This window comes from Lolium rigidum, chromosome 5, assembly GCF_022539505.1.
Source record: "Lolium rigidum isolate FL_2022 chromosome 5, APGP_CSIRO_Lrig_0.1, whole genome shotgun sequence".
Lineage (NCBI taxonomy): Eukaryota > Viridiplantae > Streptophyta > Magnoliopsida > Poales > Poaceae > Lolium > Lolium rigidum.
In genome coordinates this window covers 170,469,806-170,488,053 of record NC_061512.1, presented here as the reverse complement: position 1 = coordinate 170,488,053, position 18,248 = coordinate 170,469,806, and the positions used below count along the sequence as shown (strand labels likewise).

The 18,248-nt window shown below is 43.9% G+C and overlaps 1 protein-coding gene and 1 pseudogene across 1 annotated transcript; both read right to left on the bottom strand.

The window, feature by feature from the left end:
* Positions 1–1,448: 1,448 nt before the first annotated feature.
* Positions 1,449–3,125, bottom strand: LOC124656693 (annotated as a pseudogene).
* Positions 3,126–14,509: 11,384 nt separating this feature from the next.
* LOC124656692 (BTB/POZ and MATH domain-containing protein 1-like) lies at positions 14,510–15,631 on the bottom strand. The gene is made up of 2 exons (XM_047195395.1): positions 15,312–15,631; positions 14,510–15,236 (listed from the first exon to the last, which is right to left on the bottom strand). The coding sequence occupies exons 1-2, from the start codon at positions 15,629–15,631 to the stop codon at positions 14,510–14,512; spliced, it is 1,047 nt and encodes a 348-aa protein (XP_047051351.1).
* Between the last annotated feature and the right edge of the window lie 2,617 nt (positions 15,632–18,248).

Below are 18,248 nucleotides of genomic sequence, written 5' to 3'. Positions count from 1 at the left end.
TACCACTTGGCTTCCTGGAAGCGTCGAGCACCAGCAGGGAAATCGGAGGGCCTCCGATCTGGAGGTTGAGGATGGGCACCAGGCGTCTCCGCCGAGCTCATAGAGCTGCATGCTCGAATACTCCACGCCGGCGAGAGGATTCCGCCACTGGCAACCACCAGGAGGCCGGGGACGTACCACTTGGCTTCCTGGAAGCGTCGAGCACCAGCAGGGAAATCGGAGGGCCTCCGATCTGGAGGTTGAGGATGGGCCACCATGCTGGCTGAGGATCACAACGATGAGCTCCGTCGCCATCTGTTGCGCTCGAGGGAGATTTGCTGCTCCAGGATGCCCCTCCGTCGATCTGCCAAGAACGGCATCGACGAAGATCTCATCTTTGTTGTCGCCTCCATGGTGGCGATGAAGAAGAAGATCTAGGCCAGATCCGTCCAAATCGAAGGAGAAGCCGACGAGCTTTATTGAAGGGGGTGAGGAAGTGTCGTCGCCCTCCGCATCTGGCTCCTCCCATCGGAGCGCCGCGGACAACAACCACACCACAAGCAGCCACCGGGAGCAGCTCGAGCTCCGGCGTGGCCATGCCCCCAAGGGCATAACGCCAGTCTCCACAGGGGTAACACAAGGAAAAAATAGTAGATCTAGACCTATACCTATACCTAACTGCTCCGGTGCCCTTCCCTGACCAGCTCCGGCCGGCTATTCCGGCGGAGGAGGCCCTGGAGCGGCCCAGCCCGGCCACCGTCGGCCGACTCTCAAACCCTGTAGCTGCTAGAGAGGGGAGAAAGGGGGGGGGGGGAATGAGCCTTTTCCGTGATAACACATAGTATGACGCAACTAGGCAATGTCGTGTCCCCGTTCCATGACACATACTCAAGACCATGGTAGCTGCAAACCAGGCCACCATGGTGTAGATGTGAATTCTTGCTGTCATTTTCGTCAGACAGTGGTATCATTTTACATGACCAGAGAAAGTATGAACCGCTGTTCATCCAAGACACTTACAGTTTGATGCTAGTTGCCATTGCTCAAATGTAAAAATCAAAACTGACAATCACTCACATCCAACTTAAAATACTGTACCTGAGCTATTGTTCGGCATAGAAAAACTGTTTCAGCATGTACCAGTTAATCCTGGCAGACAAAATATATGTATCTTCATACAGAAAATACGAGACAATTTTCCTTCAAGCTCGTTCACATTGCTCACGATAAATACACACGATTACCAAATAGAGTGACTAGTTAAAAGGTTAGACCTGAGCAGGCACATCATTTTGCTACAGTTCAGCACTAGTGTTGTCATGTCTTTCAAGAACTCTAACAAGAATTTGAAACCATGATAGCTACACGAGGAACATACGTACATACTACTGCAACTACTAAGAAGAGGATGAACAACGATGAACATGCCATTGCAAAAGGATTCAACTTCATCGATCCCATCATCGTGCCTAACGCACTCGGCTTTTCTTTTGAGCACGAGGATTCATGGTAGTTGGTTCTTTATGTACCATCTTGAACCTATTCCTCATTTCAACCAAGAGGGACGGAAAGCTCTGCATCAAACGGAGGTACTCAGAAGATGTGGCAACCATCTTAAAATTTTCAACATTAGCAAGGAAATCAAGGCACTCAGTTTTGAGTTTGAGGCAGGCATGGTCCTCCGCCAGCTGCAACACTGAGACCACATTGTCAATCTTGATACTGCTTCCACATAACCTGTACTCACATATCTTCTTTAGCTCCTTTACCCCGTACCTATCAGCAGCAACAATCGGATCGTCGGTAGTGGACCATGGTGGAAGAAACATCATTGCTGTCAGCATTGGGCAGTGAACCCTGATACATGTAATGGAGCATAGATCTGAAGGTAGAAGCCTCCATGTCTTGGATGGTGATACAAGTCATTATGCTTTCAGCCATCGGGGAACAGAGCTCCGCTTTAAAGACAGGTGATTGGGCCGCAAGCACCAGGCGATGTGCACTGAAGCTCTCCCCGCCAACATCGAAGGAAACATCTGTAAGATCTTGATTATCAAACATGATGGCCAGATCATGACCTAAATCCAGGAGCTGCTCCTCTACAGATGAAGCTGGAGTTTCCATGATGGCCGGTTCAGCGTGCGGTATCTTAAGCCTGTTCCGCGCTTCAACCAAAAGAGTCGGAAATGTCTGCACCACTTGTATGTACTCACCAGATGTCCCAACAATCTTGAAATTGTCACCATCAGCAAGGAAATCAAAGCACCTAGCCTTGAGTTTGGAGCAGACATGGTCCTCTGCTAGCTCCAACAATGAGACCACACTTGTCTATTGTGATACGGCTTGGCACATAGCTTGTCCTCACAATTCTTCTTTAGCCTCTCTAACCCATACCTATCAGCGGCTACAAGAAGATGCTGGTATTCTGCTAGAGTGGAGGAAACATCTGCATTGCCAGCATGGGGCAATGAACCATGGTACATGTAATGGAGCATAGATCTGAAGGTAGATGTCTCCATGTCTTGGATGGTGATAGATGTCATCTTGCTTTCAGCCATCGGGCCATAGAGCTCTGCTTTAAAGACGGGTGATCGAGCCGCGAGCACCAGGCGGTGTGCACTGATGCTCTCCCCGCCAACATGGAAGGTAACATCTGTCAGATCTTGTTTGTCCAACATCATGGCCAAATCATGACCTAAATCCTGTATCGATGAAGCTGGAGGTGTCCAGTCGATGTCCACGGAGCACAACACCACGACGTAGTTGTCCACCACACAGTTAGCCATGACAGCGCTCCTACGTGCTACCAGACTGTAACCGCCATCCATATAACCAGAGCAAGAGGTCTTTTGGATTTTCCCTGTCCCCACCGAAGAGCCTGTCTTGTCGAGCAAAACCATGTGGGTGGACACATTGGAAGCGGCTTCCAGAGCGGGATTACTATGCACAGCGAGAACGAACACGATGATGCTGGGGGACGAACTTCGGGGCCAGCAACCTACAGCGCAACTGCATCCAGCAAGGTCGACGGTCCTGCTGCCTAGAGCCTGGCCAGGACGGAGCGACGAGAGTCTTACCCGGAAATGGAAGGTGCGACCATCTCCTGTAGGGACGATTTCGTAATCAGATGAGATGTCTTCGGCCATGCTGAAGCCTCGATGCTCTGACCTCGATCGATTCAACCGGGGGAACCGGCAGCGGTAGGCAATCAGCTAGGCGGCGGGCGGAGGAGAGCTAACAGGTGTTCCCCGCCCCTCTCATTTGTGGAGAAGTAGGGTAAGAAGAGGTTTTACATGGAGCTTCGCAGGCTGCGGCTCGACGGGATTGGGGCGGAAGAGGGGGCGGCAGGAATGGTGGCGGTGGCCGGGACGACGGCCGACGGGAGAGTGGAATGCGGCTAGGCTAGGGTTGGGGGTTAAGGCGTGGGCGTGGGCCGCGTCGCTGCGTGCTGAGCTATTGACCGAAGATTTGGAATGGGCCGTGAAAACCAGAATTGTGTTTGCACAACGTAAATTTGTACTGTATTGTTATTTTTTTTACAAATACCTTCTCAGCAAAGTAAAATACAGGAGACCATGACCAGCAGAGGTGGTGAAAGCATCCAAAGCAAATAGAGAAATAAAACGTGATATGACTATTGATGCGTGTAGTTGACACGTCCGTTGGGAACCCAAGAGGAAGGTGTGATGCGCACAGCGGCAAGTTTCCCTCAGTAAGATACCAAGGTTTAATCGAACCAGTAGGAGTCAAGAAGCACGTTGAAGGTTGATGGCGGCGGGATGTAGTGCGGCGCAACACCAGAGATTCCGGCGCCAACGTGGAACCTGCACAACACAACCAAAGTACTTTGCCCCAACGAAACAGATGAGGTTGTCAATCTCACCGGCTTGCCGTAACAAAGGATTAACCGTATTGTGTGGAAGATGATTGTTTGCAGAGAAAACAAGTAAAACAAGTATTGCAGCAGATTTGTATTTCAAGTATTAAAAGAATGGACTGGGGTCCACGAGCTCACTAGAGGTGTCTCTCCCATAAGATAAAAGCATGTTGGGTGAACAAATTACAGTCGGGCAATTGACAAATAGAGAGGGCATAACAATGCACATACATGACATGATAAGTATAGTGAGATTTAATTGGGCATTACGACAAAGTACATAGACCGCCATCCAACCGCATCTATGCCTAAAAAGTCCACCTTCGAGTTATCGTCCGAACCCCTTCCAAGTATTAAGTTGCAAAGCAACAGACAATTGCATTAAGTATGGTGCGTAATGTAATCAACAACTATATCCTCGGACATAGCGCAAATGTTTTATCCCTAGTGGCAACAAAGACAACACAACCTTAGAACTTTCCGTCACTCGTCCCGGTGTCAATGCGGCATGAACCCACTATCGAGCATAAATACTCCCTCTTGGAGTTAAAAGCAAAAACTTGGCCGCAGCCTCTACTAGTAACGGAGAGCATGCAAGATCATAAACAACACATATGTAATAACTTGATAATTAACATAACATAGTATTCTCTATCCATCGGATCCCGACAAACACAACATAGAGTATTACAGATAGATGATCTTGATCATGTTAGGCAGCTCACAAGATCCAACAATGAAGCACAATGAGGAGAAGACAACCATCTAGCTACTCGCTATGGACCCATAGTCCAGGGGTGAACTACTCACTCATCACTCCGGAGGCGACCATGGGGGTGTAGAGTCCTCCGGGAGATGAATCCCCTCTCCGGCAGGGTGCCGGAGGAGATCTCCGAATCCCCCGAGATGGGATCGGCGGCGGCGGCGTCTCGGTAAGGTTTTCCGTATCGTGGTTTTTCGCATCATGGGTTTCGCGACGGAGGCTTTAAGTAGGCGGAAGGGCAGCAGTCGGGGCTAACGAGGGCCCACACCACAGGGCGGCGCGGGCCCCCTTGGCCGCGCCGCCATGTGGTGTCGCCACCTCGTGGCCCCACTTCGTATGCTCTTCGGTCTTCCGGAAGGTTCGTGGCAAAATAGGCCCCGGGTCTTCGTTTCGTCCAATTCCGAGAATATTTCGTTACTAGGATTTCTGAAACCAAAAACAGCAGTAAAACGAGAACCGGCACTTCGGCATCTTGTTAATAGGTTAGTTCCGTAAAATGCACGAATATGACATAAAGTGTGCATAAAACATGTAGGTATCATCAATAATATGGCATAGAACATAAGAAATTATCGATACGTCGGAGACGTATCACCAACCAATAGTTAACAATAACTTGTATCGAGAGGGAATACTTCTCATGCATCCCAAATACTTGAGCCAACCACTATGCCATTTGTGTCCACCATACCTACCTACTACATGGTATTTATCCGCCATTCCAAAGTAAATTGCTTGAGTGCTACCTTTAAAATTCCATCATTCACCTTTGCAATATATAGCTCATGTGACAAATAGCTTAAAAACTATTGTGGTATTGAATATGTACTTATGCACTTTATCTCTTAAAAATATGTACTATTGTGGTTAATTACTCTGAATGGCACACGGAAAGAGCTCCACAAGGTAAGAAGGTAAATTCTGTTGAAGAATCCTCTTCCTTGAATGATAAGGTTGATGCTATTATGTCTATGCTTGCGAATGATAGGACTAATGTTGATCCTAATAATGTTCCATTAGCTTCATTGGTTGCCCAAGAAGAACATGTTGATGTAAACTTCATTAAAAATAATAATTTCAACAACAATGCTTATCGGAACAATTCTAGTAATAACTATAGGCCATATCCTTATAATAATGGTAACGATTATGCTAATTCTTATGGGAATTCTTACAACAATAATAGGAATACACCCCCTGGACTTGAAGCCATGCTTAAAGAATTTATTAGTACACAAACCGCCTTTAACAAATCTGTTGAGGAAAAGCTCAATAAAGTTGATATTCTTGTTTCTAGAGTTGATAGTCTTGCCTCCGATGTTGATCTTTTGAAATCGAAAGTTATGCCTAATAGGGATATTGAAAATAAAATTGTTACTACAGCAAATGCCATCCAAGTTAGAATTAATGAGAATATAAGATTAATGGCTGAACTGCGTACTAGGTGGGATAGAGAAGAAAATGAAAAACTAGCTAAAAAGGAAAATGTAGCTAAAGTTTGGACTATTACCACCACTAGCAATGCTAATAATTCACATGTTGCTGCACCTCCTACTATCAATGGTAAAATAATTGGTGTTGGCAATGCTTCTACTCCTAGTGCGAAGCGCGCAAAATTACCTGAAACTGCTAAAACTGCTGAAACCGCTTGTGATAAAACCGCTGAAAATTTTTCCAACCTTGGGGATGATAATCCCATTGCTTTAGATTGTAATGATTTAGATTTTGATGATTGCCACATCTCTGAAGTTATAAAGTTCTTGCAAAAACTTGCTAAGATTCCCAATGCTAGCGCTATAAACTTGGCTTTCACAAAACATATTACAAATGCTCTCATAAAAGCTAGAGAAGAGAAACTAAAACTTGAAACTTCTATTCCTAGAAAGCTAGAGGATGGTTGGGAGCCCATCATTAAAATGAGAGTCAAAGATTTTGATTGTAATGATTTATGTGATCTTGGTGCAAGTATTTTCGTTATGCCTAAGAAAGTCTATGATATGCTTGACTTGCCACCATTGAAAAATTGTTATTTGGATTTTAATCTCGCTGATAATGCTAAAAAGAAACCTTTGGGGAAAGTTGATAATGTTCATATTATGGTTAACAATAACCTTGTCCCCGTTGATTTTGTTGTCTTGGATATTGAATGCAATGCATCTTGCCCCATTATATTGGGAAGACCTTTTCTTCGAACCGTTGGTGCTACTATTGATATGAAGGAAGGTAATATTAAATATCAATTTCCTCTCAAGAAAGGTATGGAACACTTCCCTAGAAAGAGAATGAAGTTACCTTATGATTCTTTCATTAGAAAAAATTATGATGTTGATGCTTCGTCTCTTGATGTTACTTGAGATACACTTTCTGCGCCTAGCTGAAAGGCGTTAAAGAAAAGCGCTTATGGGAGACAACCCATGTTTTTACTCCAGCATTTTTGTTTTATATTTGTGTCTTGGAAGTTGTTTACTACTGTAGCAACCTCTCCTTATCTTAGTTTTATGTTCGTTGTGCCAAGTAAAGTCTTTGATAGAAAAGTAAGTACTAGATTTGGATTACTGCAGCAGTTCCAGCATTTCTTTGTCTGTCACGAATCTGGGTCTATCTCCCTGTAGGTAGCTCAGAAAATTAAGCCAATTTACGAGCATGATCCTCAGATATGTACGCAACTTTCGTTCAATTTTAGCATTTTCGTTTGAGTAAGTCTGGTGGCCTAATAAAATCCATCTTTACGGACTGTTCTGTTTTGACAGATTCTGTCTTTTATTTCGCATTGCCTCTTTTGCTATGTTGGATGAATTTCTTTGATCCATTAATGTCCAGTAGCTTTATGCAATGTCCAGAAGTGTTAAGAATGATTGTGTCACCTCTGAACATGTGTTTTTATTATGCACTAACCCTCTAATGAGTTGTTTCGAGTTTGGTGTGGAGGAAGTTTTCAAGGATCAAGAGAGGAGTATGATGCAATATGATCAAGGAGAGTGAAAGCCCTAAGCTTGGGGATGCCCCGGTGGTTCACCCCTGCATATTTTAAGAAGACTCAAGCGTCTAAGCTTGGGGATGCCCAAGGCATCCCCTTCTTCATCGACAACATTATCGGGTTCCTCCCCGAAACTATATTTTTATTCCGTCACATCTTATGTACTTTGCTTGGAGCGTCCGTTTGTTTTTGTTTTTTGTTTTGTTTGAATAAAATGGATCCTAGCATTCACTTTATGGGAGAGAGACACGCTCCGCTGTAGCATATGGACAAATATGTCCTTAGGCTCTACTCATAGTATTCATGGCGAAGTTTCTTCTTCGTTAAATTGTTATATGGTTGGAATTGGAAAATACTACATGTAGTAATTCTAAAATGTCTTGGATAATTTGATACTTGGCAATTGTTGTGCTCATGTTTAAGCTCTTGCATCATATACTTTGCACCCATTAATGAAGAAATACTTAGAGCTTGCTAATTTGGTTTGCATATTTGGTTTCTCTAGAGTCTAGATAACATCTAGTATTGAGTTTTGAACAACAAGGAAGACGGTATGGAGTCTTATAATGTTTACAATGTGTCTTTTATGTGAGTTTTGTTGTACCGTTCATCCTTGTGTTTGTTTCAAATAACCTTGCTAGCCTAACCCTTGTATCGAGAGGGAATACTTCTCATGCATCCCAAATACTTGAGCCAACCACTATGCCATTTGTGTCCACCATACCTACCTACTACATGGTATTTATCCGCCATTCCAAAGTAAATTGCTTGAGTGCTACCTTTAAAATTCCATCATTCACCTTTGCAATATATAGCTCATGTGACAAATAGCTTAAAAACTATTGTGGTATTGAATATGTACTTATGCACTTTATCTCTTATTGTGGTATTGAATATGTACTTATGCACTTTATCTCTTATTAAGTTTCAGCAGTTTTAGCAGTTTCAGGTAATTTTGCGTGCTTTGCACTAGGAGTAGAAGCATTGCCAACACCAATTATTTTACCATTGATAGTAGGAGGTGCAGCAACATATGAATCATTAGCATTGCTAGTGGTGGTAATAGTCCAAACTTTAGCTACATTTTCCTTTTTAGCTAGTTTTTCATTTTCTTCTCTATCCCACCTAGCACGCAGCTTCAGCCATTAATCTTATATTCTCATTAATTCTAACTTGGATGGCATTTTCTGTAGTAACAATTTTATTTTCAATATCCCTATTAGGCATAACTTTGGATTTCAAAAGATCAACATCGGAGGCAAGACTATCAACTCTAGAAACAAGAATATCAATTTTATTGAGCTTTTCCTCAACGTATTTGTTAAAAACAGTTTGTGTACTAATAAATTCTTTAAGCATGGCCTCAAGTCCAGGGGTGTATTCCTATTATTGTTGTAAGAATTCCCATAAGAATTAGCATAACCGTTACCATTATTATAAGGATATGGCCTATAGTTATTACTAGAATTGTTTCGATAAGCATTGTTGTTGAAATTATTATTTTTAATGAAGTTTACATCAACATGTTCTTCTTGAGCAACCAATGAAGCTAATGGAACATTATTAGGATCAACATTAGTCCTATCATTCGCAAGCATAGACATAATAGCATCAACCTTATCATTCAAGGAAGAGGATTCTTCAACAGAATTTACCTTCTTACCTTGTGGAGCTCTCTCCGTATGCCATTCAGAGTAATTAACCATCATATTATCAAGAAGCTTTGTTGCGTCACCAAGAGTGATGGACATAAAGGTACCTCCAGCAGCTGAATCCAATAAATTCCGCGAAGAAAAATTTAGTCCTGCATAGAAGGTTTGGATGATCATCCAAGTAGTCAGTCCATGGGTTGGGCAATTTTTAACCAGAGATTTAATTCTTTCCCAAGCTTGAGCAACATGTTCATTATCTAATTGTTTAAAATTCATTATGCTACTCCTCAAAGATATAATTTTAGCAGGGGGATAATATCTACCAATAAAAGCATCCTTGCATTTAGTCCAGGAATCAATACTATTCTTAGGCAGAGATAGCAACCAATCTTTAGCTCTTCCTCTTAATGAGAAAGGGAACAATTTTAATTTCCATCTACATCTTTATATTTTTGCATTTCACATAGTTCAACAAAATTATTGAGATGGGCAGCAGCATCATCAGAACTAACACCTGAAAATTGCTCTCTCATGACAAGATTAAGTAAAGCAGGTTTAATTTCAAAGAATTCTGCTGTAGTAGCAGGTGGAGCAATAGGTGTGCATAGGAAATCATTATTATTTGTGCTAGTGAAGTCACACAACTTAGTATTTTCAGGGTTGGCCATTTTAGCAGTAGTAAATAAAGCAGACTAGATAAAGTAAATGCAAGTAAACTAATTTTTTTGTGTTTTTGATATAGAGTGCAAGACAGTAAATAAAGTAAAACTAGCAACTAATTTTTTTGTGTTTTGATATAAAGTGCAGCAAACAAAGTAGTAAATAAAATAAAGCAAGACAAAAACAAAGTAAAGAGATTGAGAAGTGGAGACTCCCCTTGCAGCGTGTCTTGATCTCCCGACAACGGCGCCAGAAATTTGCTTGATGCGTGTAGTTGACACGTCCGTTGGGAACCCCAAGAGGAAGGTGTGATGCGCACAGCGGCAAGTTTCCCTCAGTAAGAAACCAAGGTTTAATCGAACCAGTAGGAGTCAAGAAACACGTTGAAGGTTGATGACGGCGGGATGTAGTGCGACGCAACACCAGAGATTCCGGCGCCAACGTGGAACCTGCACAACACAACCAAAGTACTTTGCCCCAACGAAACAGATGAGGTTGTCAATCTCACCGGCTTGCTGTAACAAAGGATTAACCGTATTGTGTGGAAGATGATTGTTTGCGAGAAAACGAGTAAAACAAGTATTGCAGCAGATTTGTATTTCAATATTAAAAGAATGGACCGGGGTCCACAGTTCACTAGAGGTGTCTCTCCCATAAGATAAAAGCATGTTGGGTGAACAAATTACGGTCGGGCAATTGACAAATAGAGAGGGCATAACAATGCACATACATGGCATGATAAGTATAGTGAGATTTAATTGGGCATTACGACAAAGTACATAGACCGCCATCCAACCGCATCTATGCCTAAAAAGTCCACCTTCGAGGTTATCGTCCGAACCCCTTCCGGTATTAAGTTGCAAAGCAACGGACAATTGCATTAAGTATGGTGCGTAATGTAATCAACAACTACATCCTCGGACATAGCGCCAATGTTTTATCCCTAGTGGCAACAACACAACACAACCTTAGAACTTTACGTCAGCTGTCCCAGGTGTCAATGCGGGCATGAACCCACTATCGAGCATAAATACTCCCTCTTGGAGTTAAAAGCAAAAACTTGGCCGAGCCTCTACTAGTAACGGAGAGCATGCAAGATCATAAACAACACATATGTAATAACTTGATAATTAACATAACATAGTATTCTCTATCAATCGGATCCCGACAAACACAACATAGAGTATTACAGATAGATGATCTTGATCATGTTAGGCAGCTCACAAGATCCAACAATGAAGCACAATGAGGAGAAGACAACCATCTAGCTACTGCTATGGACCCATAGTCCAGGGGTGAACTACTCACTCATCACTCCGGAGGCGACCATGGCGGTGTAGAGTCCTCCGGGAGATGAATCCCCTCTCCGGCAGGGTGCCGGAGGAGATCTCCAGAATCCCCCGACATGGGATCGGCGGCGGCGGCGTCTCAGTAAGGTTTTCCGTATCGTGGTTTTTCGCATCAGGGGTTTCGCGACGGAGGCTTTAAGTAGGCGGAAGGGCGAGTCGGGGGCTAACGAGGGGCCCACACCACGGGCGGCGCGGCCCCCTTGGCCGCGCCGCCATGTGGTGTCGCCACCTCGTGGCCCCACTTCGTATGCTCTTCGGTCTTCCGGAAGGTTCGTGGCAAAATAGGCCCCTGGGTCTTCGTTTCGTCCAATTCCGAGAATATTTCGTTACTAGGATTTCTGAAACCAAAAACAGCAGAAAACGAGAGCCGGCACTTCGACATCTTGTTAATAGGTTAGTTCCAGAAAATGCACGAATATGACATAAAGTGTGCATAAAACATGTAGGTATCATCAATAATATGGCATAGAACATAAGAAATTATCGATACGTCGGAGACGTATCAACTATCCACTAATATCTATCAATCCCCAATTGCTCCGGCCAACCTCCATTTCTTGATTTCTTCCAAATGAACCTGCACAAGACCCACAACGAAATTCTTTGGAGGGAGGCGCCGATCCCATCGAACCCACACATGAAGCTGAAGCATGATGATGTTCAGCGACATGGCAGGACACTGGTGGCGCGGCAAGGCATGCCAACGAGTTGAGATGACGCTAGGGGTTGCGGCATTCACGCTTACGGTGGCTGTTCTCCAAATAGCAAGAGCACCGAAAGGCAGACAACCGGATGATGCCCATGAGCGAGGCATCTGCAACATCAACCAGAGAGCCAAGCCGGGATGGGGCGAGGGGGCAGAGTCGGGGCTGGTGACTTCGGACGACGCCGACTGCGCCGGGGCAACACTTCTTTCCAACCACTGCCCGCCTTCGCTTCATGCTCCACGAACTGAGCGGCCAGGGATGAGCTTTGGGTAGCCAACTCCACTCTGGTGGCTCAGGTTGAACAATTGCAAGGTTGCTTGGTGCGGATTGCGAGCTTTCTAGAGCGGGCAGAGGCTACTTTGAGCAGGATCTTTCCTAGTGAGGTTCGTGTTGACTCCGTAGAGGATTGGGGAGCAGAGCTTTATGGATGCTTCTTTCCTCGTTTTGGGGATAGTCCATCATTGTCGTCTGCCTTGCCCTCTGCGTCGTCTCCCACTAAGGGCGAGGCCATTGCCGCGGTTGTTACTCCGGTGCTGTGCGATCATGCCTGATCTTCAGGAGCTTCGTTGGAGTTCTACTTTGCCTCTGTCAATGGAGCATATGGAGGTGGATTCGTCACCAACCTTGTGCTCACTCGAGTCCTCGGATGTGATTTCTGCGCTCCACCCACCACCGATGGCTCTTAATCTAGATGCTCTCTTCGCAAAAGAACTCTGCGACGTGTTCAACAGCTTTGAGGCTGCTATATATTTCTAGATGAGGAATGTAGATTGCTTGCAACCTAACTGGAACCACAATCAAGAGCAAAAGTAAAAAAAGTTGGATGATTGCCCTCATATTGGCACCAGGAAAGAGAAGCCACTCAAGTGCAAATGCAAGAAAAGTGGCGCCATAGGAAATGTGCTTGAGGCTGCTTGATGGATGATCTTTGTTTCTCGCCTTGTCCTCTTGGTTTGGGTTCGCTTCGGCATTGGTTGAAGGTAGTGTGTCTCAGTTTAGTGGGATTTCAAGTTTGCCTTGGTTGTTTCTCGGGTCTTGAGTGGGCTTGCCTCTGTGTGAGAGTGAGCATCGTCATGTGATGTTGGCATTGCTGTGTGGTTTTCGCCCGATTTTCCGCAAATTAACCGGACACATTCTCTTTAATTAATAGATAAGACAAAGCTTTTGCTTTCATTTAAAAAAATTGAACCTGCTCAGTCTGGTAGCATTAAACTGGTTCTGAACGTTGCCATCCAAGCATTTAGTTGTTTCCAGTGGCTCCACAGATGAGAATTACTATAGAATCAAACTCTTTCCTCTTTTATCTTCAGCTGGTTCCTCCCCTCAAATCTCCACCGAAGGGATCCCTGCATCAATGCGAAAAGGGAAAACTCTAAACCGTACCTGCTTGGAACACTAACTTTATAACTACGAATCTCAGTCTTTCATTCTATTTTCCTTCTAGTCTCCGTGGCGTTTTATTTCATAAGAGAATGTAGTTTAATAAATCAACATCTTCAAGCTTTACACTCGTCTCCTTATGAGTTCATCTAGACGAATTTGAATCGTGCTCTTGCATGTTTTCTTCGCTAATGCTTTGGCGCGGTCAGTATCCTTCTATCTTTTTGCATCAGCATTTTCTCCTCCTCTGGTTACCTTTTCTTATGGTTGTTTACTTTAAAAAAATCTAGGCATAGCAACTAGCAGGGTACTTAATTCTAATACCCCACACATTGTAACTGTCCTTAATATGAGCTACGCTAAGCCTAGGACCGTTTTCAAGATTCTTCTACGATACAGTTCTGTAGGAGTTTCAGAGTAAAGCATTTGGCAAAAAAAAAAAAAAAACTTATGATTTTATTCTGTATACATGGTCTGCATGAAGCACACAAGATTTTGCCTAACATGAGAAATTTAGCAAAAAATATGCTGGACTTACCTCAAGTCTACAGCTCCATCTACACATAATGGGAATTATTTCCTTCAAACAGACTGGTCACATGTTTCTAGGAAAGGAAACACAAGAGAAGTGGAATATTATAGGGGTAAAGACACTGCTATGAATCCGTGATGTTCATCCTAGGCACTGAATAGCTTGATGCCACTTGCATAACAGTCAACAAATAAGTAAGCAGCCAAACCATTTTTACTAAAATGAAACAAATAAATAAACAGCCAAACCAACCATCGCCGCCAACTGTACATAGATGAGAATTATGAGCTGTCCTGTGTACTGAGATAACTTTAGTTGTTCCCACTTGCCCCAATAATAGGCAATCTAACAATAGCATCAGATAAAGCATATATGAGAATATCCAATCAACCTGACTTGTGTTGCTCGACATAAATAGACAATTTGAAAGAGTGAACTAAAATGCTAGATATAAGCAGGCACGGAAACATACGACAATGTTCACACATGTGTTTACTAGAAATCCAAAGATAACTTGATACCCTGATAGAGACGCTAGACATATTTTTCTGCAACTAATAAGCATGCAGGGCATCCCAACGTAACAGCCTTGGAATTACCAAACATTTCCATATCTCCCTTCCTTCGTCATGCCTAACACAATCTGGCTTTCTTGTGAGAACCAGATTCCATGATGGTCGGCTTTTCATGTGGTATCTTGAACCTATCGCGTGCTTCGACCAGGAGATTCGGATAGGTTTGCATCAAATGGAGGTACTCACCAGATGTCGCAACCACCTTGAAATTATCGCCACCCGCGAGGAAATCGAAGCACCTAGCTTTGAGTTTGGAGCAGGAATGGTCCTCCGCCAGCTCCAACAATGAAACTACACTGCCTAGCTTGATACCATTGGCACATAGTTTGTCCTCACAAATCTTTTTAAGCATCACCAACCCGTACCTATCAGCAGCTACAAGCAGATGCTGGTCCAGAGTAAAAGAATCAGTCTTGCCATCATTATTAGGCAATGAACCATGGTACATGTAATGGAGCATAGATCTGAAGGTTGAGGCCTCCATATCTTGAATGGTTATAGATGCCATCTTGCTTTCAGCCATCGGGCCATAGAGCTCTGCTTTAAAAACCGGCGATCGGGCCGCAAGCACCAGGCGATGCGCATAAAAGCACTCCCCGCCGATGTTGAAGGAAACATCAGTGTGTTCTTGTTTATCCCACATAATGGCCAGATCATGACCTAAATCCGGGAGCTCCTCCTCCGACGATGCAGTTGTCCAGTCAATGTCCACGAAGCACATCACCACGAAGTAGTTGTCCACCACACAGTTCGCAATAACATCGTCTCTGTTTGCTATCAGGAAGCTATCTCCTTCCATTAACCCAGGGAGAGGGAGTATGGTTGTCCTTCTCCCCATGTAATAAACAGGTGAGTCTAACCCAGGGGCAGAAAACATGGTCATCCTCATCGAACGAGCAGGTGAGCCGGTCTTGTCTAGAAAAACCATATGCGTAGAGATCTTGGCAGCGCCATCCAGAATGGGAGGCCGGACTCTGAGACTGAGAACGACCTGAATTTTTGAACTCGGGCGTAGATGCGTGTAAGCTGCTATGCAATTGCATCCAGCAACGACAGTGCTCGCGTGTACATGCGTGGTAGCAAGCGGAGCCTCGGGCGACGAGAGCCTTAGCCGGAAACGGAAGACGCGAGAGTCGCTTGTAGGAACGATCTCGCAATCGCATGGCTTGCCTTCGGCCATGATGAAGTCGGGAGGGGATGCTAATATGTCGTCTCCCTTTGTTTGTGAAAAATATAAGGATTGGAAGAGGTTTCACATGGAGATTCGCAGGCTGCGACCCCGCCGGAATAGAGGAGGAAAAGGCGGCCGCCGGGAAGGAGGAGGAAGAGGCGGCGGACGGGACGGGACGGGACGGAGGCGGATCAGGAATGCGATAACGCGAGGAGAGAACTGAGATGGCCGCTAGGGCTGAGCACCTATCCTCCGCCTTCAGCGGCAGCGAAGCGTCGCCCCGCTTAAGGCTCTTCCTTCCGGGCCGCACCAAATACGGCCCGATAAAGGTGCTGTTTCCTTTTAAAATTGAATAATGTTTAAATCTAAAATATAAAATTTGAAAAAAGTTTGTATATCGAAAAATGTTTAAATCTAAAAAAGTTCAAATTTCAAAAGGTTGGATTAGAAAATCTTGTTAAAAATGTTCAGATTTAAAATATGTTCGAATCTGGAAAAAAATTGAATTTGAAAAAGGTTCAAAAATTTAAAATTGTCTATTTTAAAAGAATTGGATTAAAAAAATATTCATATTAAAATATGTTCGAATCTAAAAGGTTCAAATCTAGAAAATGTTTTAATTTGAGAAAATTCAAATATGAAAAAAGTTCAGAATTTGAAAAAATTCATATTTTTAAAAAGTTTATAAAAAACTGACCTATTATAAGAAGGAAAATCCAAAAAAAAAACTGAGAAAAACGAAAGAGAAATCCATCAGAATAGAAGAAAACCGGACCCTACAAAGGAAGAAATGGGCCTGGCCCAACCTACCCCACCTTGGGTTGAGCACTAGATAGCGCCTGCATTCGGCGGAGAATAGGGTTTGCCGACAGAAAGGAGTTGGGAGTGTCGTGAGCTTGGTTTCGAGCTGAGTGTTGGGCCAAACTTAGAAACAGGCCTTGCAAATTAGAATTGCGCCTACAAACTACTTCGGTTCTAGCATTCACCCCTCTTGAAAATATGGTAGCTATCTTCTTTACTATTATATTTCAGTTGGTCGTACGTCATACAACGTGTTTGGTGAAGGAGATTGGAAACATCTTGACCATTCAATCTAATCCTCGTTCTCCCCTTGCTCGGATCAAGTCAGAGCTCGAAGATAATTATGGTATATCATTACTCATGATCGGGGCATTGTATGAGAAGGTATTTCTCATTCCTAGCCTGGTGCTCCTATTTTAGGCAATCACGGTAATTAGAAAGATAACTTTCTGATTTCACGAAGCACATTCTAGGAAAATAGTACACGTCTAGGAAGAACAATCATTACTTTCCTAGCTAATCACGATCTCACGGGGCCAAACCTAAAAAAAAACCTCTAAGCCTATCGCCCCACCTCCTAGCGCTTTGAATCCCTTGAAAAATCACATCTCCCGATGCCGAGCATGAGCCCCGCCGCGATCGTTGTCCTCCAACCCACAGGCTGTTTGGTGTTGGCCTCTCTCCACTCCGACTTCATCCGACTTCGTCCTCGCTCAGCACCTCCAGGCTCGTCTGCTCCACATATGCCGCCGCTGGAGCGACCACGAGGTAGCGACCATGGCAAGCCAGAGGTAGTTGGGGAGGCAGCGCCGCAAGCGGTGGGTGCAGGTTCCGCATCATTTTCTCCATCCCAGTCCTCCATCCCTGCTAACGACATCACCTCCTCCCCTAAGGACGCCGCTGCCGTCTAGACAACACCCGCCGCCGCACCCTTCACGACAGCGGCGCTTCCCACTCTGGGATTACACCATCTCCCATCTAGGTTTCCGCTTCCATATTCCCTTCCAAGATCATGTCGCCACATCCAGTATTGTCGCACCGCCACGACAACAACCCAGGACCGCTCGTTGCCACTCACAAGGCTTACAACTTCGCCAGATCCTCTGACAAAGTAACCCGACCTTCTCGTATTCATTAGTTTTTTTTCCTTATTTGCCCCTGTCTGAAGTTTGCCTTCCTTTTTTGGTCCTGGCAAATTTTTTCTTCCTTTCATGACCCATAAAGTTTGGTTGGTTCCTTATTTGACCCTCTAGTACAATTTAAGCACTAAGATGACCATTTTGCCCCTACAGCAATATGTGACAAAATTGCACTAAAAAAACTGTGATATACTAGTTGATTTGTTAAAAAAAGCAACCCCCACTGGCTGGCACCAGCGCACCATTTTGCCCCTGCTGCAATTTATTCCGAAAAATCTCAAATTTATTCTAGAAATTACTCCAATTTTTTTCTATTTCCACAACTCCAAAAAAATTGATATTAAATAGGCACAAACATACAGACAATCCGCAGGCACGCCAGAAATTTCAGCCCAAAATACATGATATTTTGGAAGATACAAAAAAGACAAATTTCTGACAGACTATACGTACACTATACGCCTATATAATGTCAGATTTTTGTTTTTTTCACAGCCTAAAATAAAACGTGTTTGTGCCCGAAACATTGCACGTACATCCCAATCATATACATGTATTTCTGGAATAAATTTTAGATTTTTATGAAACTCAAAAATTTGCTAGCATATTATAGCAGGGGCAAAATGGTCATCTTAGTGCTTAAATTGTACTATAAGGCCAAATAAGGAACCAACCAAACTTTGTGG